A 23,642-nucleotide genomic window follows, 5' to 3' on the forward strand; every position below is an offset into this window, starting at 1 on the left:
TTTTACTCTCAGCGAGTGTGTGTGTGTAGAAAAATATAAAAGGAGTTTATATTTGGTAACACCTAAACATAAATTAGAATTTTTTCCAGTTACTTTGACATTAAGTGTTCTTTAATACATAAAGTACACCCTTTAAATAACCAACAGGAAGGAGGTTGTACAACACAGACATCATGTTTGTTTTTAAAAACTCCTTTGAATCTGGATACAATGGCCAGATTGTTTCATCATGAAGGATGCCAAACTTCAAAGCCAAAGAAGAGGCTCTAACTTGGCTCTAACAAGGCCATATGTGCAGTTCTGAGTTCCCGATGCAGTGAACATCCTCTGTGAACACCACAGAAGAGAAATCTTCTTTACTGTGGAGCCACCACACAGCTGCAGTCTATGGCTCTGGTCTCATTCTCGGGGGCAGAAAAGGAGCCTGCCACCAGGCACAGCTCAACAAATGGCAGCGACATGCCCTTGTAACTGGGGAGATTTCAAATCCAGTCCAGCTATTTTGCTTGCTGAATCACATGTAGTCCCAAGCACATACCATGTTATAGAGAGCCCAGTTCAAGGAAAACAACAACAACCACAACAACAAAAACCCCCAACCCCCCAAACAAAACAAAACAAACAAACAAACAAACAAACAAACCACAACTGCCAGGCATAGCAGCACACTTCTGTAATGTCATCACTTGAAAGACAGGGACAGGAGGATCACTTACAATGTGAGGCTTCCTGACATATATACCAAGTTCCAAGACAGTCAAGGTTACACATACAGACTGTCTCAAAATGCCAAATTAAAAAAAAAACAAAAAACAAAAAAACAATTAAAAATGAAAGACTAGTCACAATCCTGAGTGCGGAGGGAGAAGGGAGGGGAGGGCTTTGAAAAGTGTTGAATCTACACACATCTACAGTTTACGCAGAACCCGAGAGGAGAGCGTTCTAACCACAAAGGGCTTGCTATCACCTGAAGACTGGCTTACTCACAAGTGGGGCTGATGTGAAAATCCAACCCTACACATGGTATTTGGCAGGAAACATGATAGAACACAACACAACTCTTTTCCTTTGAGGAAAATGGCTCCTTAGTGAGAACACCAGGTCTGAGTTCTCCCATGGTCTTGCCTACTCTGCCATCCAGAGCTTGAAGGTTCTGTCATATGAGCAAGTGGCTATGAGTTGCCCATCAGAAGAAATGTCTAGGCCCATCACTTTGCCCTCATGACCAGCCAGAGTCTTCAGTGGGGACCAGCCTGGGTGTGTCCAGATCTTCGCTGTGTTGTCATAGGCACCTGTGAGCAAGAAGTCCCCATGGATAGCTGCAGAAGACATAAAGCAAACACGAAGAACTTAAGTATTCAGAAAGGGCTTAAGAAAAGAAATAAGACAAAGATCTGCCAAAATACATTATTTTGAAAGAGAGGCTATTTCTGCATTCAGATAAACCAACCACATGTATTCTACATTCCTAGGGGGCCTCCAAGATAAAGGACAGTCATGAGGAGACTGAGGACAAGCAAGTAAGAGAGGAAGGCTGTGTGGTGGCTCTTTCCCTGGTGGACGGTCTGTTTAGTAACATCAAGCATCCAGTTAGTGCCTGACCATCCATGGAGGACAAAATGGAACAGAGCCTTTGAAGAACTCTCTGCCTCAAGAAGCATGTTTTGCCATAGTGCTATCTACAGGTATGGCAGAGGGAAGGAAACTGAAATTTGCTTCTTTAACAAGGATCCATGTCTAAGTTAGTCTAATGCCCAGGATGTACTCCATGAAGCAAAGGGTGTTTGGTGTTAAGGCTGAGAATAAGAGAAAAGCTTACGTTCAAACTTGACCCCGGTCACTAAGTTCTGATGGGCAGGGATGGTGTAGACACAGCGTCGTTGTCGAAGGTCCCACACTTTGCAGGTGTTGTCACCACTGCCAGTGGCAATGTGGTAGCTGAGAATCAGACGGATCATAGTTAGAAACAGAAAGTACTGTCTAACCAGGACCCTTCCCATTCACTGAGTCTGCTTTACCCATTGGGGGAGAAATTTATCCCGTAGATTTCCTTCAGGTGTCCTTCTAGGAACATAATGCAGCGTCCTGTGCGTAGGTCCCAAACTCGGCCAAATGCATCCAATCCCCTGATGAGACAACATAGGTGTAACTATATGGAATCCAGTTTGACAAGGAGGTGGGGTTGCCTAGGAGGTGAGACTACTAAGCTGCCCATCCCTTGCTTTGTGGAGGAAGTCTTACCCAGTGCCAGCCAAAGAGCCATCTTGATGGAAGGCAATGTCATACACACCCATGCTGTGGCCTTCCTGGTGTAGGATCTCCTCTTGAGCCTCTAAATCCCACAAACGCCATGAACGGTCATAACTTAAAAATATATAAGAATAATTTTCCAACTTACCAATAATTACACCAACGATCAACCATCAGACTAAGTGTCTTCTATGACAAGGTGCTATAAATAACCATAGTTCAGCTCATGTTCCTGAACCTATTCATTCAACCATACTAACAAAACATGCCAGGCTGGAGAGACAGCTATGGAAGAGCACTGACTGCTCTTCCAGGGGTCCTGAGCATGATTCCTAGCAACCACATGGTGGCTCACAACCATCTATAATGAAATCTGGTGCCCTCTTCTGGTGTGTAGGCCTATATGTATGTAGAACACTGTACACTAAACAAATAAATCTTTTTTAAAAAGGGCAAATAAAAGAAAGAAAAAAAGAAAGGAAGGAAAAGAAAAGAAAAGCCTTTCTGACATGAACAATGACTCACCATCCAAGACTATATGTTTTAGGTGATAGTTGGGAGACCATGAACATTCTGTAATTTAGTGGCTATTTTTTAAAAAAGAATTCCCTGGGTTGGGGTTGGGGCTGGGGCTGAATAGTACGGAGGCCTTGCCTGGTATGTACAGGGCCCTGGGTTCAGCCATAAGCACAAAACAAAAACCAAACTTGTTGAAGAACGGTCCCGCAAAGATGGCACTGTCTTTCCCCCTTCATTCCGCTGCTGCAACCCTTCACTCATCAGACATTTGTATATTTACTGGAGTTTTAATTAAAATTTGGAATAAAAGAAAATCCGGGCCAGGCAGTGGTGGCACATGCTTTTAGTCCCAGCACTTGGGAGGCAGAGGCAGGCAGACTTCTTTCTTTCTTTGTTTTTTTTTTTTTTTTAAACATTTTTTTATTTTATGTATGTGAGTACACTGTAGCTATCTTCAGACACACCAGAAGAGGGCATCAGATCATATTACAGATGGTTGTGAGCCACCATGTGGTTGCTGGGAATTGAACTCAGGACCTCTGGAAGAACAGTCAGTGCTCTTAACCGCTGAGCCATTTCTCCAGCCCGGCAGGCAGATTTCTGAGTTCAAGGCCAGCCTGGTCTACAGAGTGAATTCCAGGATAGCCAGGGCTACACAGAGAAACCCTGTCTCAAAAACAAAAAAACAAAACAAACAAAAAACAAAAACAAAACAAAACAAAAACAGAAAATCCAGAAGGACAAATAGAGCAGATCTAGAAATAGACCCAAATGTGTGTGATCAGAATGTTTTTTATAAAGGTGCTAAAGGAATTTTAACAAAATCTTAAATGATGGTTGCAAATAGGCTTTGGTGTTACAAATACAGAACAGATAAACTCAAGACTCAAGAAGGCAAAGCAACTGGAGCCCGCACCAAAGACATGCAAGATGTGTAAGCATATGGCAAAACCACTCAAGTGCAATGGCCATCATGTCAGGGTAGGAACACTGACATGAGGTATTACCACGTGCTTACAATGGGCAAAAGAGTACTGACTGACAACAGTGATCACCGACAAGAACAGCTACAAGATAGAGTGGGCAGAGCTCAGCTCTTCTTTTTATTCTGGGGGACCAGGGTCTCACTATGAAGCCCAGGCTGACCTCACACTTGAGATCTTTGTGCTGAATGTTAGGACTATAAGCATGTGCACTGAATCCAGCTTGCCCAAATACTTTTAAAAGCTAATATACGTCTATTCTATACACTACCATTCCACAAACTAGCAACTGTACTCCTAGGTAATTACTCAAGAGAAAGGAAAAGACAACCACCCCATCTGTAAACAGCTTCAATAAGAATATTTATAGCTGGGGATGGAGAGATGGCACAGGATGCTCTTCCAGAGGACCCAAGTCCCAGCACCCACCTGGCAGCTCACACCATGCGTAAATCTGATCTGATTCTCTTTTCTGGCCTCTGTGGGCACTTACACATGAGGCACACATGCAGGCAAAACACCCAAACACCTAAAAGGGTATTTACAGTAGCTTTATCTTGACTAGCCACAACCTAGAAACATGCCCATGTGTCCATCAAAAGGAGAATGCATAAACTGTGTGGCTCAGATGCACAACAGACTACAACTCAACAACACAAATGGGTATCAACAGGCAGACTAACAGAAATCAAGTCAGAGGTTGTTTGGAAGAGGGGATTAAGAAGGGGTGGGAGAAACATCTATACTGATGAGGGTGTGGGTCAGAAGTGGTATGCATTTGTCAAGGTTAAATTGTATAATAAAACAATCACATTCTATTGTAAGTTGCTTAAACATGAAAAAAGATTTTTAGTACAACTGAGTCTCACTAACCAACCTTACAGAATCAGAAAAAGAAGCCAACATGTCAGCAGGAAGAAATTTTACTAAAAAAAAAAAAACAAAACAACAAAAAAAAAACTTTTTCCCCCCCCAAGACAGAATTTTTCTGTGTAGCCCTGACTTTCCTGAACTCGCTTTATATTTATAGCCCAGGCTGGTCTCGAACTCACAGAGAGCCGCCTGCCTCTGCCTCTTGAGTGCTGGGATTAAAGGCATGGGCTACTACCCCCAGCTCTTCTTTTATTTTTTAATAGTCTTGCTATGTAGCCCTGGCTGGCCCTGAACTTGTGATCCTATTCTTTCAGCCTGGAGAGTGCTAGGATTACAGGTATCTGCGATCACACACAGCTGAGGGAGATTTCAGTATCACGTGTAGCACACTCAGTGAGATAGAAAGGTAAAAATCTGCCCTGACTATATCACACCCCTTTATTCTGATTCTATTACTGAAGTTTGAGAAAGTTCTAACTGAATATTCTTGTTCTAAAAATTTACCTGGCAGATAATTGAAAAGGATTATTAAAACCAACAGGCTTGTACAAACTGGACAGTAACAGATGGCTTACCAGGTTGTGCCCAGGAAACGCCCTGAAGGATGCCACATTACCCGAGCCACACGCACTGTATGGCCTTCAATATCTGCCACTGGCTCATCGCTGAAAGGAACCAAACATACAGGCATTAAAACACCTTGACAGCCACGTAGATGCCCACTGAGTTTATCTGCTGCTGTGCAGACCTATCTCCTCTAGTTTGTATACAGGCACTACCATGTATTTGCTACACAGAGCAGCACAGGGGACTGAAGGCATCTTGCACAAGGCTTGTGCTAACTAGTACCTTCTTTGCAATGGGTTACAATCTTAGGGATAACAAAAGCAGTGCTTGGATTCAAAAAAGAAAATACTTCAGTTGAGGTGTGGATACAGAAGTCAGTTTTGGTCCAAGTGGGTTCCAGATAATTGTTCGTAACCCTTGGTCCATTCAAAGATCCAAACGGAAAAAGGAATGCTAGGCTAGAGCGACTTTGTCCTTTAGCCAGCCATTAGTTTCTGCTACCTAGCAATGAAGAAAGACTCAAACAGCAGGGACAGAGGAAGTAAACATGAGCCTAAAGAGAGCAATTAGAAGGGAGCGCTCGCTGTCAGAGCACACGCAGACCCAACTAGTGCCCATGGGGAGAAGCACTGCTAAGTACTACGGAAACCAATTAAAACTTGTCCTTTAGGAGCGAGACCCTATCTGGCAAGACTGCAGATGTTAATTAGTGCTCTTAGAAAATTCTGTAATAAAAAACCTCCCTATGCTTTCTCTAGGAAAGGAAAATGAGCAAATATGTCTTTTAGATCGCAACATGCTTTCAGAATTGAGTGGACTAGTAAAAACACCTACATGAAGAAATAAAATGTGCTGTCGTTGGAAAATACATCCTAGGTAGAGGACACCACCAGCAGCCTTACTGCCAGAAAGAACTTCCCTCCCCTTTCCACCATGGCTGTGTGCTAAGACCCGAGAGACACCAAGATGATCGTCTTTAGCCTATCTACAAAACCGTGCATCTGTCCCATGCTATCTACCACGTAGGTTAAACTGAATTGTTTTAGAAGAATGGGAGCCAGAAATCAGCAACTATGCTAAAGGCAAAAACTGAGTGCCAAAGTCTGCAAAGAAAACAAAACCTCAGATATCTAAGAAAGATATCTCTATTTTCACTGAGTTCCCTGGACTCTTAGAGCATGTCTGAGATTAAATGTCACATTTTTAGGCCTGAAGAGCCAGTCAACCCTATCTGCTTCAGGGATGGCAGTATGAACAGCAGAGTGGCAATAATCACCTGTCAAGACTCCAAAGCTTCACAGAACCATCAGCGGCACAGGAGGCCAGGTTCACATCTTTTTGGTCCAATGAGACAGTGGATTTGGGATGGAATACAATTGCTCCTACATTTGTGTTATGGCCTAAAAGAATACAGGAGATCAAGTTAAAGAGCTCTCATCTCTATGTAACCTATAAGCAAAGAAAGACTACCATGAACAACATGGAAAAGTACCTATCAGGGAACGGGAACACAGTATTAAAATGACTATTCAACTACTAAAAAGGAACATTTATTTTTGAGACAGGGTCACTCTGTAGCCCTGGCTAATCTGGAACTTGCTATGAAGACCAAGCTGGCCTCAAATTTAAAAGAATCTACCTACCACTGCCTCCTGAGTGCTGGGATTAAAGTGTGTGCCACCATGTCCAGCAATTTATCTTTTAAAGATTGATTTCTAAATTATGTGTATGTACATGAGTGCAGGTGCCTATGGCGGTCACTGAATCCCCTGGAGCCAAAACTACAGGGAGCTGTGTGTGAGCTACCTGTTATGGGTGTTGAGAAGTCAGCTCAGGGTCTAAGAGCAGAACACATTTTTTTTAGTCACTGAACAATTTCTTTCCCCCAAATTGCTTGAAACAAATCACTTTTTTTTTTTTTTTTTAAATTTAAGGAAAAAAAAAAGCAGAAACTGGCACAGTGGACTGTATCTGTTAACTCCAGCACTTGGGAGGCTGAGGCAGGAGGATATTAAATTGAAAGCTATACTGGGAAACAGAGTAAGACTCCATTCTCAAAGACTAAACCAAATCAAAATAAATAAAACACAAACTCTTGAAGTTTTTTAGATTGCATGAATGTGAAGTCATGATATTCTGGTGTTGTAAAGAGAGAGGGAGGGAGAGGGAGGGATGGAGAGAGGGAGGGATGGAAGGAGGGAGGGAGGGAGGGGGAAGGAGGGAGAGAGAAAGAGAGAAAGAGAGAGAGAGAGAGAGAGAGAGAGAGAGAGAGAGAGAATATGAGAGAGAGAGAATACCACACACATCCATTCAAATACAAATGCAGTGCATAGGCTGGAAGGATGGCTCATCAGTTAAAGACCTACTGGTCTTGCAGAGGACCTGAGTTGGTTCCTAGCACCCATATCAAGTGGCTCGCAAATGCCTTTAACTCCAGTTTCAGGGAATCAGACACCTTCATCTGATCTGCTGGCTTTTATATATGGTTACAGTGCATGAACACTCACAGAAGCAATGCTGTCTGAGTGTCAGCCCAAGTTTCATCATTTAACATTTTGTTGGGAAAAGAATGAGAGCCCCCAACCAAGACTGTAACTCACCTCTAAGAGTGTGAAGGAGGCTGCAGTCAGGGACAGACCAGAGCTTGCAGAGCCCACTCCTATCAAACACAAAGGAAAGCATCTCAGCCAGGGTTGGTCTGGGAAGGAAAAGGCACCTTCGTAACATCATTAAAGGACAACTTTGTCTTGACCCTACACACTTGACAGAGGTCATCAAAAAACGCAAAAGGCTCGTTGGAGAGCTATAGCAGCTCTCAGGCCTCTTTTAAAAATACTATCATGGAATGCAAGCTGCCATTTTTAATGTTCAGGTCAACTTGCAAGACAAAGATAAGACTAATAATAATTAACATTTACCAATGGTATAGATAACAGCACCAAGACTTCTACCTCACCGAGACCACAGAACTAAGAAAGAAAAGCTGGACTAAGCTGCAAATGACTTGGTCTATAAAATTCCCATATGAGCTACTCCAGAATAGCAGCAGCAGCACAGGAGCCATCCCACGCCATGGGTCTCTGTCACCTTTATGACTAGTAAGAACTGCCAACAGAAGCTGTCGGAGCAGATAAGCAGACAGAGCCATGACAGCTGCTCATGAGGAGCAGAGGAAGAGGACAGAGGCAAAGATAGCTGAGACAGAGATAATTTTTCTTCCTGAACCAATGCCCACTTTAGGAAACCGTTACTGTAAAATCAAACTTACCAACAAGCTGTGGCTAGCATTTTAGAATTGGGGCTGAAGTGACAGTAGGAGATAGGCCGGTCATCTCCAATCTGACTGCAGAAATTATTCAAAGACTAAAAAGAAAACAAAACCAAGGCGAGCATTAGAGAGCCAGTCTGAGAGTTCTTTGGCTTTTTCACTTTTGGGGAAAAAAGGGGAGTGGGGGGAAGGTAGAGAGAGGAGGCAATGGCACTAACGTTTCAGCTTAACCAATCCCAAGATTTTTTTAAATGCTTGCTACTGACAGAAGACACTAAAGTTGCTGAAAGAAAGAGATCAAGGCTTCTCTGGAATACCACTTGCTTACCACAGCCTCACTAACTTTTATGTCAGCTCAACAGACAAAACAGAGAAAAGCAAAGCACAGCTTGAGGAATCAGAAGGGAGCCTCTGTGGACCCAGAATGCTCCTGTCACCACAGGTGATGGTGCCTCTCTCACCACAGATCCATCAGGTGGCATGTGGTAGCTGCCTTTACCCTCCTGTGGGTGGGCCAAAACAAGCTAATAATTTAAGAGACTGTGGACAACAGCGAAGAGCATCTTACCCGGAGAGACTTGTGCAACTCCTGCATCTGGGAGGTCCTGGTTGTCTCAGGAATCTCCTTATGGAGACGGGCCTCTTCCAAGCGTTTCATTGCCCTGTGACCCATAAACACTGTCACTAAAGGAGTATCAACAAGGGTCTGAACACTCTCTAATTCAAAATCCTATGCAGTAAGTGCCACCAGCATAGAGCCTATCCCCAGTCCCTGAAATGATGGAATTCATTCTTCTGGACCTCTGCTTACCTGGGGAGTGAATAATTAGCAATCCACAATCTGGCCACCTTCAGGCTATTTGGCCCTTCATGGTACCAGGTTTGCTGATACTGAGAAGGAAATAAGAGAAGAAACATTAGGTCTGAAAAATGCCTGCTCTGGCACCAGCTGTTCCCCTCTGTAAGGCTCACAAAGCAGGCGACTGGTTCAGCAACAGACTGTGCACATACAAGTAGGTCAGAGCAGGGCATCAGTCTGCTCGGGGCTGGGCATCACTAAAGGGAACTGAACTTGACTTCCTGAAGAGCAGTCTGCACTCTAGAAGGCGAAGCAATCTCTCTAGTTCCCTAACTGTTTTCTATGACTTCTTATAGTTTCTGCTTTCTTTCTGGAGTCACACCAAGAGTGCCATAGCTTGTTCCTGAATGGAGAACTTCCAGTACCATCCCCAGTCACATAAAAATGACCAATTATTGCCATCGATTGGTCCCAAATAGCAGAACCTGCAGATACCTCTCCTCACTGGAAAGAATGTTCTTGAATTTCCCTACAGTTTACCTCTTCTTTTGACTTCTTAGATTTTTCATCATCTTTTTTGGTCTTTTTTAAGGCATCAGTCCCGACCACTGAGAGAATATTTCTTAACCTGTAACAAAAAAAGTCAGAAATCAATATGGATGAGGCCCAGTAGGGCCCCATCACCACTTGTGGGAGAGATGTATCAAGATCCCTAAAAGCTTACAACACAGGGAGCCATGAACCTTAGCCACGTTGTGTTTGTTTCATAACTCATATATTCTTATGATAAAGTTTAATTCATAAATTAGCAAGGTAAAAGATTAGTAACAGAAAACCAAAATAGATTTTTATAATTATGTGAATGAGATCTGTTTTTCTTTCTTTCAAAAATATCTTATTCCAGTGCACACTAATAGGAAGGTAGCAAGGAAACAGCAGATGAAGAGAACAGACTGGATGGTGTATAAATTAACATTTATAGTGTTTACTTCTGGCATTTTCCTAGTCAGTGTTTTTGGGCCTCAGGTGGCTCTGGTGAGAAAAACAGGAAAAGCAAGCACAGGAGAAATGCTGTGCACCTTCGCTTGCCTCTCAGACTCCTCCGGTCTCCCTGAAGACTTAGGGAGGGCATACTGAGCCTTTCCACTGTCGTACCTGAAGGCTCCTCACAAGCAGCCATCAGCAATTGTTCTATTCCATTTAGAGTCGACTGGCCTATCCACTGTGGCCACTTAAAGATGGAACCCACTTAATGATGTTCAGGGAACTGATTCAAGGGCTAAGGATATTTAATGACTAACAACAGTTCCAAAGGAACTAGGCTTGATGGCATATACTTTTAATCCCAGAACTTGGAGCCAGAGGCAGGTGGATCTTTCTGTTCAAGACCAGCCTGGTCTACAAGTGAGTTCCAGGCCACCAAGGGCTACAAACTGAGACCCCCATTTCAATAAGAATTACAAGTAAGGTGTGATGGTGAGCTCCAGGCCAGCCAAGACTATATTGTGAAACCCTGTCTCAAAAGAGCAACAACAAAATTCAAGCTAAAGGATAACTCTGAAGGAACTATACAGAGAGCAATACATTACATCAATACTAGACAGCGGTGAACAGAATGTGAAGGGAATATGGAAGAAGTACAGGACCAAGGCTTGGGAAGAGGTGTGGTGTGGGGCAGACATCAGGGGAGGCTTTTACAGAAAGGGTGTTGACAAACAGGACCAAGGCTTGGGAAGAGGTGTGGTGTGGGGCAGACATCAGGGGAGGCTTTCACAGAAAGGGTGTTGACAAACAGGACCAAGGCTTGGGAAGAGGTGTGGTGTGGGGCAGACATCAGGGAGGCTTTTACAGAAAGGGTGTTGACAAGTGCTCATTCAGCCCAGAGTCAACAACAGAAGTTGAGGCAGAGGATTAAAAGACGTAAAGGCCAACAGTACTGGAAACAGGGCGAGCTTAGGCCTGCAAATGTTTCGGGAAAGCTGGAATATGGAATGCAGGAGAAGAGCTGGTGATGGCCAAAGCTGGAAAGTTAAGGGGCCCGGTCACCAGAGCCTTTACGCTACATAAGGAAGGGTCTGCAATGAGAATGATGTGGCGGCAGGCAGAAGAGGAATAAGAGCATAGAAAACTCGCCTTTACTGTTAAAGCAATCCCAAGTCACAATGGTGGCCCTGAGCTAAGGCAGCTGGGACTCAAGGCATTCACCTAAGGGACACAATAATAAAGCGTGATGGACTTGGCAGGCAAGAGGCAAACAACAAATACACCCTGAGTCTGGCCGGTAGGATGGCAAAGGGGCCTACTGACTTGAGATAGATCCCTGGGACACATGGTGAGAGAGAACCAACTCTCACAAGTTATATGACCCCCACGCCTCTATGAAGGCATATACATGTCTACACACAAACATACAAATAAGAAACATTTAAAAATGGCATTGGCAGAAATAATGAAGGGGCTTACTCCACAGGGGAAAGGCTTCTGTGAACAAGTGGCACTTATGCTCAAACCAAACAACTTGACTCTAAAAGCTAAGAGAGAAACAAAACAATGAAATATTTGTGTACCAGGGCCAGAAGAGATGATTCAGAGGTTAAAGCTTTCTTCTTGCTCTTTCAGAGGACCCAAGTTCAGTTCCCAGCAACCATATCAGGCAGTTCAATATTGCCTGTAACTCCAGCTCCATATTTAACACCCTCTTTTGGACTCCCAGGGTACCCTAACTCACCTGAGCACGCTTCCACATGGATATATTATGGATTTATATAATTAAAATATATCTTAATAAAACAAAACGAACTATCACCTAGCACATCCAATAAACAACTTCACAGCAGAGCAGGGAAGGGCCTGCTGGGAAGTCAGCAGTCTTCACAGCCCATAAACGACAAGCACCTTGTAACTTCAAAGACAAATAATAAATAGAACTATTTATAAAGGACACCTTTCTCTTCGTTCAGCAGGGCCCTCTCCAAAAAGTGTGATAGGTTCTCCCAAGGCTCTAAGGCAAGCCTTGACCTCTGAGTCATCTGTGGAAACATTGATTTGCCGGGCTCGCTTTCTTCTTTCAAACTCTGCCAAGACTTCTGCCTGCCGTTCACTGATGTGCTCTTCAATCTCGAATACTTCTCCTATGTAAAGAACAGGCAACATGGGGGAAGAAACAATTAGCCAATCAGAGTCTGTATGTCCTAGAGTACAGCTTCTTAAACTGGATGGAGGTGCCACATAGTGTTAAGTGTGGGGCTCACAAAGACTTCAGCAATATTGAAGATTCCTGCTGACCTGTACCATGAATCTTTGCTGCAGCTTTGGTTCTGAGCATGTGCAATTCTGTAATGCACTTACTGTCTACCCTCATGCAACACAAAGGAACACCATCTCAAAGTGGCTCAGTGACCATACATGGGATGAATTGCAATGTCCTTACTGTATAAAGATTTTTGCTCTTATAAAGACATAATGGTTCAGTTATGAGGAAAAAAATTTAATTTCTTTAGTATCAAATAGTTTTACCTTTGGATTATACTGTGTTAAAATATTTGGTTATTTAAAATTGTTGTTTGGCCACAATAGAAAAGATGAGGCGAAGCTTAGTGTGATAGACTATGCCTGTAAGTTCAGCACACGAGAGGAGACACAAAGACCATGAAATCAATGTCATACACAGTGAGACTGAGGGCAGCCTGGACCATACAGATCTTGTCAAAAAGAAAGGACCAACAACAAGAATATTCATTATCTGAGTGGCTGATTGAAAAAAGAAAAAAAAAGTACTATGAAAAATATTTGAAATGCCCTGACTTGCAATATTAAAATTTCAGCCAGCTGGGCTTTAATCCCAGCACTTGGGAGGCAGAGGCAGGTGGATTTCTGAGTCCGAGGCCAGGCTGGTCTACAGAGTGAGTTCCAGTACTGCCAGGGCTATACAGAGAAATATATACTCTGTCTTGAACCCCCCCCCCCCAATTCAGCCAAGACTTAATTCTGTTAATAACAAGTATGTCCATCTTATTAACACTCAAATTTGCTTTGGTCTTTAAAAGTTGTGAGCACACACAGGAACTGTATGTACTCTATCTTACTTTTTATAGCTTACCGTTTCCAGCTTATTAAATGATAGCAAACACATAAACCCCAGGGATGCTTAAACTGAGAGCAGGAGAGCCAGGCCACATCTCCGATTTATTTCATTATCTCTTTCTATAGCTTAGAACATCTCTTATTTGGAAAGCACAACAGAAATGTTGCTTATCAATTGCTATCTGCTAAAATAGTACCCCTAGAAGAGCATTCACACATATTAGCCAGTGACAGGAAATAACGGCCAGAAAAAAACAGGATTCCTCTGACAACAAGGTAAGGCTTTTTGGATACTATGACAACTAGTTTTAAAACCCACAACAAACACTCACATTGGGAATAAAGACAGGCTTGAAGACACTTAAGAATAGTGTATGTATGTAAGGAAAAAATGTGCAGATTTTTTTTTTAAATGCTCATAATAACTTAGTTAAGTTAGACAGGTAGTGGTGGCACAAGCTTTTAATCCCAGTGCTCTGGAGACAAGGGCAGGTAAACCTCTGAGTTCAAGGCCAGTCTGGCTACATAGAGAAACCTTGTCTTGAAAAACAGAAACAAAAATGAAAACACACACACACACACACACCTAGAAAAGTAAAGGAGAGAATTCTATAAACAGTTACACACTGGTGCCAGAACTAGGTTACATCTCCCAAAGACAAATACACCTGATGAACCCAAACATCTACTGAAGAAGTCTACAGAGATAATGAGTAATTCATGGAAGGAATTGTATAAAATATAAGAAAAACACTCACTGAATGATCCAAAGAAGGCAAAGTAGTAGAACCAATGGTAAAAACAGAAGGGTAAGGATGAATGTATGTGCACCTGGAAGTTAGTATGCCTTCCCAACAACATTCCATTCCAAGTAGGTACCACCACATTCAGAAAAGAAAAACAAGCCAGCAAAAAACACAGGTTCTGGGGCTCAATCTTAGGTCCTAATGGTTGCACAAAAAAAGCTTTTGGCACCTGAACTAGCTCCCCATTCCAATAGAAGGTTTTGACCCCATAAACCTAGTATTACGTGGTTTGGGAAGGTGTTCCTCAGAATGTTGAATCATCAAAGATGCATGGTAGCTATACCTGATTCTAGTACTAGGGAGGAGGCTGGAGGAGTGTGAGGTCAAAAGCAAGAGACTAGAGGAAGGATGGGAATGTGGTTCAGTGGTAGAACAGTTGCCTAGCATGCAAAAAACCCTAGGTTGGATTCCCAGCACTGTTTTAAAAAAAGGGGGTGGTGGTATGATTTGCAACTTACCGGATGTTATGTTAATATTTCCTGCTTCAATGCCAGCTTTGAGTCCTTCTTTTCCCAAAATCCCGGACTCTCCTTTGGCCAGGCGTTCCCGCTCTTTCTCTTCCAAGCTTCCATAATAGATGTGTGGTTTCTTCACAACAGGTGCAACTAAATCGTCAGGTGCTTTAGTTTTAGTTGTCTGTCAAATCAAAGACCCGGATGAAGGTTTAGTTCTAGCAAACCATGCTTCCCAAAATAAATTAAATAAATAAACAAACAAACAAACAAAGCAAGCAAGCTAATGGTGAGCTTTCATTTTATTTCTCTCAAAACTAGAGGATAAGGTCGAAACTGCCTTTGTGTAAGTGTAGACTCTCGTTAAGTTTGGCACACAAATATAACTAATCAATTTCTGTCTGATGTGTCTTGGTTTGTTTGGGGCCCGTTTATCTATTGGAAATGCAATCTCCGGTCTTACAAAAATAGCACTTCACCACTGGGCAGATACAAAGAACAACCTAAACAATTAAGGCAGTTTTAGGTGCACCAAGTCATAATGTTACTGGAATACACATTTCAAATGCTTCCAGAGCCTATCATAAGTTGGGAGGCCTCGTCATAGTAAGTACGAGTCCTACAGTTCAAGTCAAGACACAACTCGATTTCAAAGCACCGTGTTTTGGAGCAGTCAGAAAAAGTGTTCACTGCTCAGGGCTTAAGAGCAGTACAAAAAGAGCTGCAGCACACGAAGGCGTTTAGAAATCAGGAAAAGGCAGCTATGGTCCACACCACGGTCCCTCAGCCTTCCTCCTCCTCCGCCCTGACCCGTAAGATAACCGCCCTTTCCCTCGGGGACCCGGCCCTCTCTGGGAGAGGTATGCCTGAGCTGTATGTACCGTGGAGGAGGCTCGTGAGGAGGCCATGCCGGGCTTCGGAGCCGCGAGGCCCCAGCCAAATCCGCGTTCTGCTTTCCAGACCGGGAACCGCGCGCCTTGCAAAGTGGAAGTGCGTCACTGGCCGGAAACGTATCAGGAACGTATTCAGTGCTCTAGGAGCCGCGAAGTACCTTGGGAGTGGTAGTTGCCAAGTGTCAGCCGGCGTCCAGGGGCGTGGCCTTACAGAGCTGCCTACTCAACCTCGCGGGTGAAGAGGTGCATGGGAAAAGAGGCCCAGAGCAGCCTGGGAAGTGTAGTTCGGGCGCAGCAATGGCGTCATGGTGGGAGTTGAGGTTCTGGGAAGCTGCAGAGGCCTGAAAAGAGGTAGGTTTGCGGATCGTAATTGTAATCTGGGACAAACCGAGGGTCTCTTCTCTCCTTCGGGAGGCCTTCCGCCATTTCGAAGCCAAGGCCTGTGTTGCCATGGAAATCTCTTCCTAAACTTCTGCAGCCTTGGAGCTGGGAAAGAGGATTGTTGTTCACGACAGAAGTCCCCTGGGGCCCCCTCGTAACTCGGTGGCTACGTAGTCAATTTGGCCTTCAAGAAGACATTAAACTATAAGAGCTTTCTAAGGCTAAAATAGAGATATGGAGCAGCTGCGGCCTAGTTTGTTGTTGGTTTACTTGTCTACAGCCTATTCTTTGTATGTGATCTTTGAAATAAAGGGTCCAGGGAGGCGCCAGATAAAGTGCATACCAGCAGCTGTAGCTCCAGGATTGCTAGGCCATTAGAGATAAGTTTTTTTTTTTTTTTATTCTTACATGAAAGTTGTGGGGATTATAAAAATATGCGCGTTTGCCTAGCTGAACAGACATACTTCCGCTCTCAAGCCCCTTTCCCGAAAGACTCCAATTAGAAGAGCACCTCCTTTTCGAGGACTTCCTAAGTGCCAAGTCACGCGCAAGGAGCTTATTCTATTTTAGTCATTTAAGTCGCGGGACAAGAGTACAAACCAGAAAATAAAATTCTGGTGAGAAAAGGTACTCCTTCGTTCTGGAGCCATAGTGTAGTAAGTAGGATTAGTAATGTGGCCGAGCTTTTAACCGGTACTCAAACTCAAGATTGCTCTCCAGTGGTGAGGCTTTCCTTCGTAAGTAAGGAACTCCCCTCGCCCCCCCCCCCCCCGCCCCCCAAGTATTTCTTCCTTTTCCCTCTGGAGCTGGCTTCCATTTCTCTACTTAGGGATCTGGTAGAAGGTAGTATCTGATAAAATAAAGCAGTTTGAAATGTCACGGGCCAGTGTTTTGTGTTGATTATATCACCCCTCGATGTGCTAAGCCTCCTGAGAGAAGTGTAAATGTTTCATATACATTGTAGTGCTTTGTTTCATTTTGGATGCATGCAATAATAATTTATATGAATGCACACCATAGCAGAACTTTCATGTAGATCGTTACCATTTAGCTCTTTATTCTCGTGGTCTATCTGTAACTTTTATAGGAGGCTGATTTTGTTTTTTTTTTTTTGTTTGTTTGTTTTGTTTTTCAAGACAGGGTTTCTCGGTGTAGCCCTGGCTGTCCTGGAACACGTTTTTGTAGACTAGGCTGACCTCAAACTCACAGAGATCCTCCTGCCTCTGCCTTCAGGGTGCTGGGATTAAAGGTGTGTGCCACTACCACCCGGCTTCTGATATTGTTAACTAACCTGTTTGCTTCAACTTATAAAACTGAAATAATTTTTCAAGCTTCCCAAGGCTTCTGTATTAAAATAATATAAAGATTGGGAACGTGGGGTGGCTCAGTGGGTAAAGGAGCCTGTGCGAAGTATGATGTCCCACATGATGAAGGAGAGAACTGAAGCCCAGATGTTGTCTCTGACCTCTGCTTGTGTACTGTGTGCTTTCACCAACACCTAATAAATAAATACAAGAAAAAAAATTTTAAAAGGCAAAAAAATTTTAGTTACTAAAGTGAAAACAAACAAACAAAACCAATAATGGAAGAGTCTAGAACTTAAGAAAAGTTAGTGTAGGGTTGTGGGTCTCAAGTCTGCTCCGCCACAGGGCTCCACAGCTTGGGGAAGCAGGATGCAGGGAGTTTGACTGCGCTTACCCCACGCCAGCTCAGGTGCTGGGCCATAGGGACACCGCTGGTGGGAAAGCACAGTCTGAGGCACAGGACAGCCGGAGCTGATTTGAGGGTTTGCCTGCCTGTGAGGAGGCCGGATCCGTCCGGTTCTCAGGCTGGACATCCAGACCCCACTGGGAGCCTCAAAGAGCTGAGAACCGGGGTGGGGGTGGGGGTGGGAGTGGGGGGGGGGGGCTGGATGTATGTGGGTGGGTTGGGGGGAAGGGACCAGCTCCTGCTCAGCTATCTCCCTAACTCCTTTGCTCCTTTTGTTTCTTGTCTGTTTTTGTTTTGTTTTTGAGACAGGATCTCCCTATGTTTCTTTGGCTGGTCTCCAACTTCCGGGCTCAAGCGACCCCAATAAGTTGTGACTGTTGTCATGTGTCACTGCCGTCAGCTTGTTTCTTTTACCTAGTGTGTCTTTTAAAGAGGTTATTGGAGCACAAGATTAAGGTGATGGTTGGGTGTCTTGCTTGGGAGCCCACACCTGGAGGGGTCTTGGGACCTGAGATTGGGGGCCCAAACTTGGTTTCTGACCTAAGAACTCTGGACAGAGAATAGTTTCTGTGCTGCTTTATCAGTGGTGTCCCCCAGGTTTTGCATAAGCCATCTCAAAAAGTGTTAAAAAGAAAAAAAGAAAAAAGAATTGCCTAAATTCTCTGATAGTAACTTGCTAGACTTTGTTTTTAAAGATTTTATTTGAAATTTTGTGTATGTAAGGGCTGGAGAGATGGCTCAGCAGTTAAGAGCACTGACTGCTCTTCCAGAGTCCTGAGTTCAATTCCCAGCAACAACACGGTGGCTCACAACCATCTGTAATGGGATCTGATGCCCTCTTCTGGTGTGTCTGAAGATAGCGACAGTGTACTCAACATATATAAAATAAATAAATAAATCTTAAAAAAAAAAATTTTTTTTGTATATATAGGTACATGAGTGCAGGTAGGAATAGGCATCTGCTCCCCTGAAGTCGGAGTTACAGACAGTGATAAGTTGGGAATTGAACTTGTGTCCTCTGTATATGCTTAGAATATGCACTGATACAAAGAGCCGTCTCTTTAGCGCCAACAATAAACGGATGCCTCTAGATTTTGAAGTCTATGCATGGAATCTAAATGAGTTGATGTCTTGTTCATTTTATTGATCATGTTTACAGATTCATCTGTTTGTAGCTGAGACTTAGCACCGCAGCGTTTCCTCTCCTGCCATTTTAACAGCCTATAGCTCGCTGGGTCTGGCTCCTCTGGAGTCCTGGTTGACTTCAGGATGCTGCGACGAAAACCAACTCGCCTGGAGCTCAAGCTCGACGACATTGAGGAGTTTGAGAGTATTCGAAAGGACCTGGAGGTAAGGATTCAGTTTCTGATCTTAGGGGATATTTCACACAGTGGTTGCCTTCTTAAGCTAAGCTCGTTTTAGATCTATGTGGCTCCTTTACAGAAAAACAAAACAAAACAAAATCTCAAAACAAAATTGAATTTCTTGTGACTGTCACAGCAAAGATCTAAGGACTTAGTGGCCTGAAACAACAGAAAATGATCCTTTTACAGTTACTTTTTAAAAATAGTTCTATTTTATTTATTAATTTTTTTTTTTTTGGTATATTTTGATCATGTTGCCCCATCCCCAGTTCCTCCCAGGTTCTCCTTATCCACCCAACTTTATGTTCTTTCCCTTCCTCTTAAACACAATACAAAAACAAACCCCCAAAACAAGAAACAGCAAAGTCCACAAAAGTACCATTGAGTTAATTTTTGTATTGGCCAACTACTGGCTATGGAGCTTGCTCAGGAGTGTGGTTGATACATCCAGTGACATGGGAGATGTTGGAGAAGATTGTTTTTCCTTCTGACAGCGCTGTCAGTTGCAGATAGCTTCTTGGTTAGGGGTGGGTGAGACCCTGTCTGGCTTGAACTTGTGCAGGTTTTAATAGTGCTGCCATAGTCTTTGTGAGTTCATATGTCCATCAATTCTATTGTGTGGATGATGCTGTTTCCTTGGGGGTCATCTTTCACCTCTGGGCCTCACAATCTTTCTGCCTTCTCTTCCACATAAATCCCTGAGCCTTGAGGGGAAGAGTTTGATGACGATATTCCAGTTATGACAGGGTGCTCCAAAGTCCTCCACAATCTACACATTGTCCATTTGTGGGTCTCTGTGTTCATTCCCATCTAGTGCAAGAAGAAACTCCTCTGATGGAGCTGAGCAAGACATTGATCTGTGGCTATGGCAATGTAGCGTCATTTTATTGCTCTGTTCCTTTAGCAGAATTGTCTTAGGTTTCCCCTAGGCCTGTGGCTTATCTAGTCTCAGGTTTGGGCATGCTAGGCAAACATTCTACCAACTGAGCAACATCCTAGCCTCTTAGTATTTATTATAACTTGAAGTTACCATTATTTTTCCCCTCAGTGCTGGAGATCAATGTAGGACCTTGTGCATGTTAGACAGAAACTTACTGAACAATCACCTGTAAATGGTATTTTTAAATGTTACTTAATTACTCTTAGTTATTAATATGACCTGGCCAGCCCCCCAATAACAGAGGCAGAACCCTATGGATTGTATAATCCGCTTTAGCACAGTTACTAGGCAAATTAATCTTTTTTTTCTATATTCCAGACTGTTACTCTTAGGTGGATAACAAGGAGGCTGTGGGGATGGATCTGGTGACCTTTCTAGGTTGTGAAGGAAACTTTGGATGTGCTGGAGTAACTTTGGTCATGGTGGCAACTTTGGTAGATGAGGCTATAGAGGCAGAGGTGGTGGCAGCAGAGGTAGTCGTGGAGCAGGCTACGGTGGCTGTATAGATTGTAAACAGTATCAGAATGTGGAACCTAAGGTAGATTCAGTAGTGGTTGAATACATGGTGACTCCAGTGAAGGGAATTTGGCACTGGTATAATTACAACGGTGGTGAGAACTGTCACAACCTTAGAAATTGGTTAGATCATACATCCAGGGAATAAGCAGTTGTAGTGATGGAAACCCAGGCACGTAGTGGTGGAGATGTAGCATAATTCTTCTGGTTTTTTTAAAGGTGAGGTTTTACTGTATAGCCCAGGCTGGCCTTGAACGTGTAATAGTCAAGTAGCAAGAGTTCTGTTTGGTTGGTTGTTTGTTGTTTTTTTTTTTTGACACAAGATTTCTCTGTGTAGCTTTGGCAGTCCTGAAATTGACTCTGTAGACCAGGCTGGCCTCCATCTTAGAGATCTCCTGCCTCTACCTCCCTAGTGCTGAGATTAAAGGCCTGCAACCGCCATGCCTGGCAAGTAGCAGAGTTCTAAACAGAGCAGAAAAGGGCTTCCATTCTTAGGAAAGAGAGTTGTTAGGGTAGCTATAGGGTTACTTAGGGACAGTCCAGCCAAATGCCTTAAAGAAAGTCTAGGATATCAGCCACAGAGGGAGTAACACCCATAACAGGAAGGTTTCTGCAGTGTAAGCAGGAAGCCCTTCTTGTTTAGGAGGTCCTTAGCCACAAGTTGCAACAAGTGTGACACTGTTGACACAATGTGGTGCCAGTTGGAGTGTCATCAAGGTCATCTGTCTATTGCAGATTTTTTTCTTTCTTGGTTTGTTTTGTTTGAAGCCGGGTTTTCTTTGTAGCCCTGACTATCTTGGAACTCACTTTATAGACCGCTGGCCTAAAACGCAGACATCCACCTGCCTCTGCCTCCTGAGTACTGGGATTAAAGGGGCGCCACCACCTCCTGGCTGTAGATTTTCTTTTCATTGCATCAGATTTATTACTCGGTGAGTAGCAGTAGTAGTAATACCAAGAGGAAAGTTTAAAAAAAAAAAAAATTCAAAACAAACCCAAGACCAAACCAGAGACTGGGATATAGTACAGTGGTTGATTACTTATCTGATATTCATGAGGCCTTGGATTGAACTCCTAGCAGCACCAATAGAGATAATTTATAAAACTTAAAAGCCAGAAGGAAGCCCCTCTACTCTGACCTATTGACAAGATAGCATAATGTCTCCTTGAGTTACTATAGTCAACATGGAGCCAGTCAGGCTGTGGGTTTTTAGTGAGTGCTAGTCATGTCATTTTTCACTTGTTCTCATTGATAGTAATTTGCTGAAACACCTTTTGTTGCTTTATGCTGGGCCTTTATATCACACCCTAATTCTTCACACCCCTTTTGGCATTATGGGCTTTCCCATTATAATCCAGAGTACTCTATGCTGTAACTAATAGTCTGCATCTCTGTTTGCCTTCTAGACTGTGACACACTGGGATGTAGGGTTATATTGTCTACGGTTGCATGTCTTTATCTGTTACTATCCTAAATTTGGGATTATTAGCTTATTGTTTACTAGTCCCTAACCTTGTTCCATACCCAGTACCTAGTATATGGTAAATTCTAGTTAAATATTTGTTAATTGAAAGAATGTTGTGTATCCTATTTTTTTTTTTTTTTTTTAATACTTCCAGGCCCGTAAGAAACAGAAGGAAGATGTGGAGGGTGTGGGAACCAGTGATGGAGATGGAGCTGCTGGGCTCAGCAGTGACCCCAAGAGCCGGGAACAAATGATTAATGATAGAATTGGTTATAAACCCCAACTCAAGACCAACAACCGCACATCTCAGTTTGGAAACTTTGAATTTTAGAGATGGATTCTCTCGCATGCCAGACCCCTGGGACAGAATACAATGATGACAGAAGTATAAACCAGATTTAGAAAATTAAGTGTGTGCAACCAAGCAGAATGTTTTCAGTCTCCTGCAGGGAGAGAGAACGTCTGTGTGAAGTTACTGCTGTCCAGTCTTTCTGATAGGAAGCCAAACTCTGGCTTGTTCCTAGAGAACTGGACTGCAGAAAGCTCACCTGATTTTCGTTTTTAAAAATAAATATATTTTTGGAAAAAAATGTGTGACGTCCTTAAAGGTAGTAGCACTGCTAATCTCCAGCTCTGACAGGTAACTGCTACAAGTGACGTCATTCACCTTCTCTTTACAAAAAGACCCCAGACCCAGAACACTTGCAGTTGATCCCCTGGACTTTGACTTGTTTATTCAGTATCTGGTGACTGCTGGCCATCCTGCAAGCAACAGAGATCCCAGATGAGTGCGCTCAGGCTGAAATCTAGCACTTGGGAGGCAGAAGTAGGAATCTTAAAGAGTTGGAGGCTAGTCTGGGCTACAGAGCAAAATCCTGTCTCAAAATGTCAAAACACCAAATGAAACCAAGACAAAGATCTCTGCTGTCATGGAGACTGGATTCTAATGACGAGATTGTCAGAATCAAATCCACTTACAGGAAGGTTTTACACAAGTCGGGGAGACACAAGCAGCTCTAACAGTGAGACTCTATTCTTCACTTGGAACTTTACTTGCACAGGACCCATCTGAGCACTGCTCTGGACACTTTTGCACCATGTTCTATTATTACCATAAAATTCAGGGACAGAACCACCAGCTGTGGAAGCCAGAACATCTGGAATTAAGTTTCAAAGAAACTCCTTAGCTGGGATTTACCCATGATTTTGGATAGTTCCTGAGTGATGTGAATGGAAAGGTAGAGACAGATGGCATGTATACTTCCCTCTTCCTGCTCCAAGCTTTTCTACAAAACCTTTATTCTAGTTTTATTGATGACCCCTAAGTCCTGTCTTAGAGAACAATAAAACCCCCAAGACACAGGCTGTACATAGACTCTTATTATTGCAGCCTGCAAAGGCCTTACAGGGGGCAAAGAAAAGCAAGATAAGGACCTGCCTGCTTCAGTTCTTCACTGCCAACTCCCTAGTAGGATTTCCCACAGTTGCTTTTATGCCTCCTGCATGGCTTGCCTTTTATACTTATAGCTGTCATGCAGAGGGCCGTGTAAGAGTGCTGAGTGATTCATGCAGATTCTCTTAGTTCCTGAGAGGGCACGCCATTCTGAGTTCGCAGCAGTGAACCAGAGCGCAGCCATTAAGTGGTAGGTACTGGGCAGTCTGCTTTCCAAGCCCAGGCTTCCAAATGGCCTCAGCTACATTGCTTTCTTAGTGTTCTGAGCCGAGTCTTCAAGAAAGCAGTGTGTCTTGGAGAGAAATTTTTCTATTTTTAA

General features: G+C 43.4%; 2 protein-coding genes across 4 annotated transcripts; one reads left to right on the forward strand and one right to left on the reverse strand.

Annotated features, from left to right (window-relative positions):
- Positions 1-89: 89 nt before the first annotated feature.
- Positions 90-15,627, reverse strand: Prpf4 (pre-mRNA splicing tri-snRNP complex factor PRPF4). 2 transcript variants are annotated; one of them, XM_034503541.2, is made up of 14 exons: positions 15,482-15,627; positions 14,607-14,784; positions 12,204-12,390; positions 9,800-9,887; positions 9,272-9,351; positions 9,029-9,122; positions 8,461-8,555; positions 7,793-7,851; positions 6,469-6,592; positions 5,201-5,290; positions 2,242-2,364; positions 2,019-2,126; positions 1,820-1,938; positions 90-1,319 (listed from the first exon to the last, which is right to left on the reverse strand). In XM_034503541.2, exons 1-14 carry the CDS (start codon positions 15,506-15,508, stop codon positions 1,126-1,128), a joined length of 1,566 nt encoding a protein of 521 aa, XP_034359432.1. In that variant the 5' UTR covers positions 15,509-15,627; the 3' UTR covers positions 90-1,125. The 2 variants fall into 2 exon arrangements, with proteins under 2 accessions (XP_034359432.1, XP_076790973.1); XM_076934858.1 differs by lacking the exons at positions 9,029-9,122; positions 9,272-9,351; positions 9,800-9,887; ... (1 more) ...; positions 14,607-14,784; positions 15,482-15,627 and having other exon boundaries at positions 7,793-7,890.
- A 68-nt stretch (positions 15,628-15,695) lies between these two features.
- Cdc26 (cell division cycle 26) lies at positions 15,696-23,239 on the forward strand. Of its 2 annotated transcripts, none has more exons than XM_034502760.2 (3): positions 15,696-15,844; positions 18,744-18,934; positions 22,025-23,239. In XM_034502760.2, exons 2-3 carry the CDS (start codon positions 18,854-18,856, stop codon positions 22,199-22,201), a joined length of 258 nt encoding a protein of 85 aa, XP_034358651.1. In that variant the 5' UTR covers positions 15,696-15,844; positions 18,744-18,853; the 3' UTR covers positions 22,202-23,239. The 2 variants fall into 2 exon arrangements, with proteins under 2 accessions (XP_034358651.1, XP_076790976.1); XM_076934861.1 differs by lacking the exon at positions 15,696-15,844 and adding an exon at positions 17,910-18,040 and having other exon boundaries at positions 22,025-22,460.
- The last annotated feature ends 403 nt before the right edge of the window (positions 23,240-23,642 follow it).

This window comes from Arvicanthis niloticus, chromosome 5, assembly GCF_011762505.2.
Source record: "Arvicanthis niloticus isolate mArvNil1 chromosome 5, mArvNil1.pat.X, whole genome shotgun sequence".
Classification (NCBI taxonomy): Eukaryota; Metazoa; Chordata; class Mammalia; order Rodentia; family Muridae; genus Arvicanthis; species Arvicanthis niloticus.

Bases quoted from the DNA above. Each gene is read 5' to 3' on its own strand.
- Prpf4 (XM_034503541.2), bottom strand. From the start codon at position 15,508: ATGGCCTCCTCACGAGCCTCCTCCACG. The intron at 9,352-9,799 runs GTAAACTGTAGG...TTTCCTTCTCAG, and splicing joins CTAAGAAGTCAAAAGAAGAG to TATCAGCAAACCTGGTACCA. The intron at 7,852-8,460 runs GTAAGTTTGATT...TGTGTTTGATAG, and splicing joins ATGCTAGCCACAGCTTGTTG to GAGTGGGCTCTGCAAGCTCT.
- Cdc26 (XM_034502760.2), top strand. From the start codon at position 18,854: ATGCTGCGACGAAAACCAACTCGCCTGGAGCTCAAGCTCGACGACATT. The intron at 18,935-22,024 runs GTAAGGATTCAG...TAATACTTCCAG, and splicing joins GTATTCGAAAGGACCTGGAG to GCCCGTAAGAAACAGAAGGA.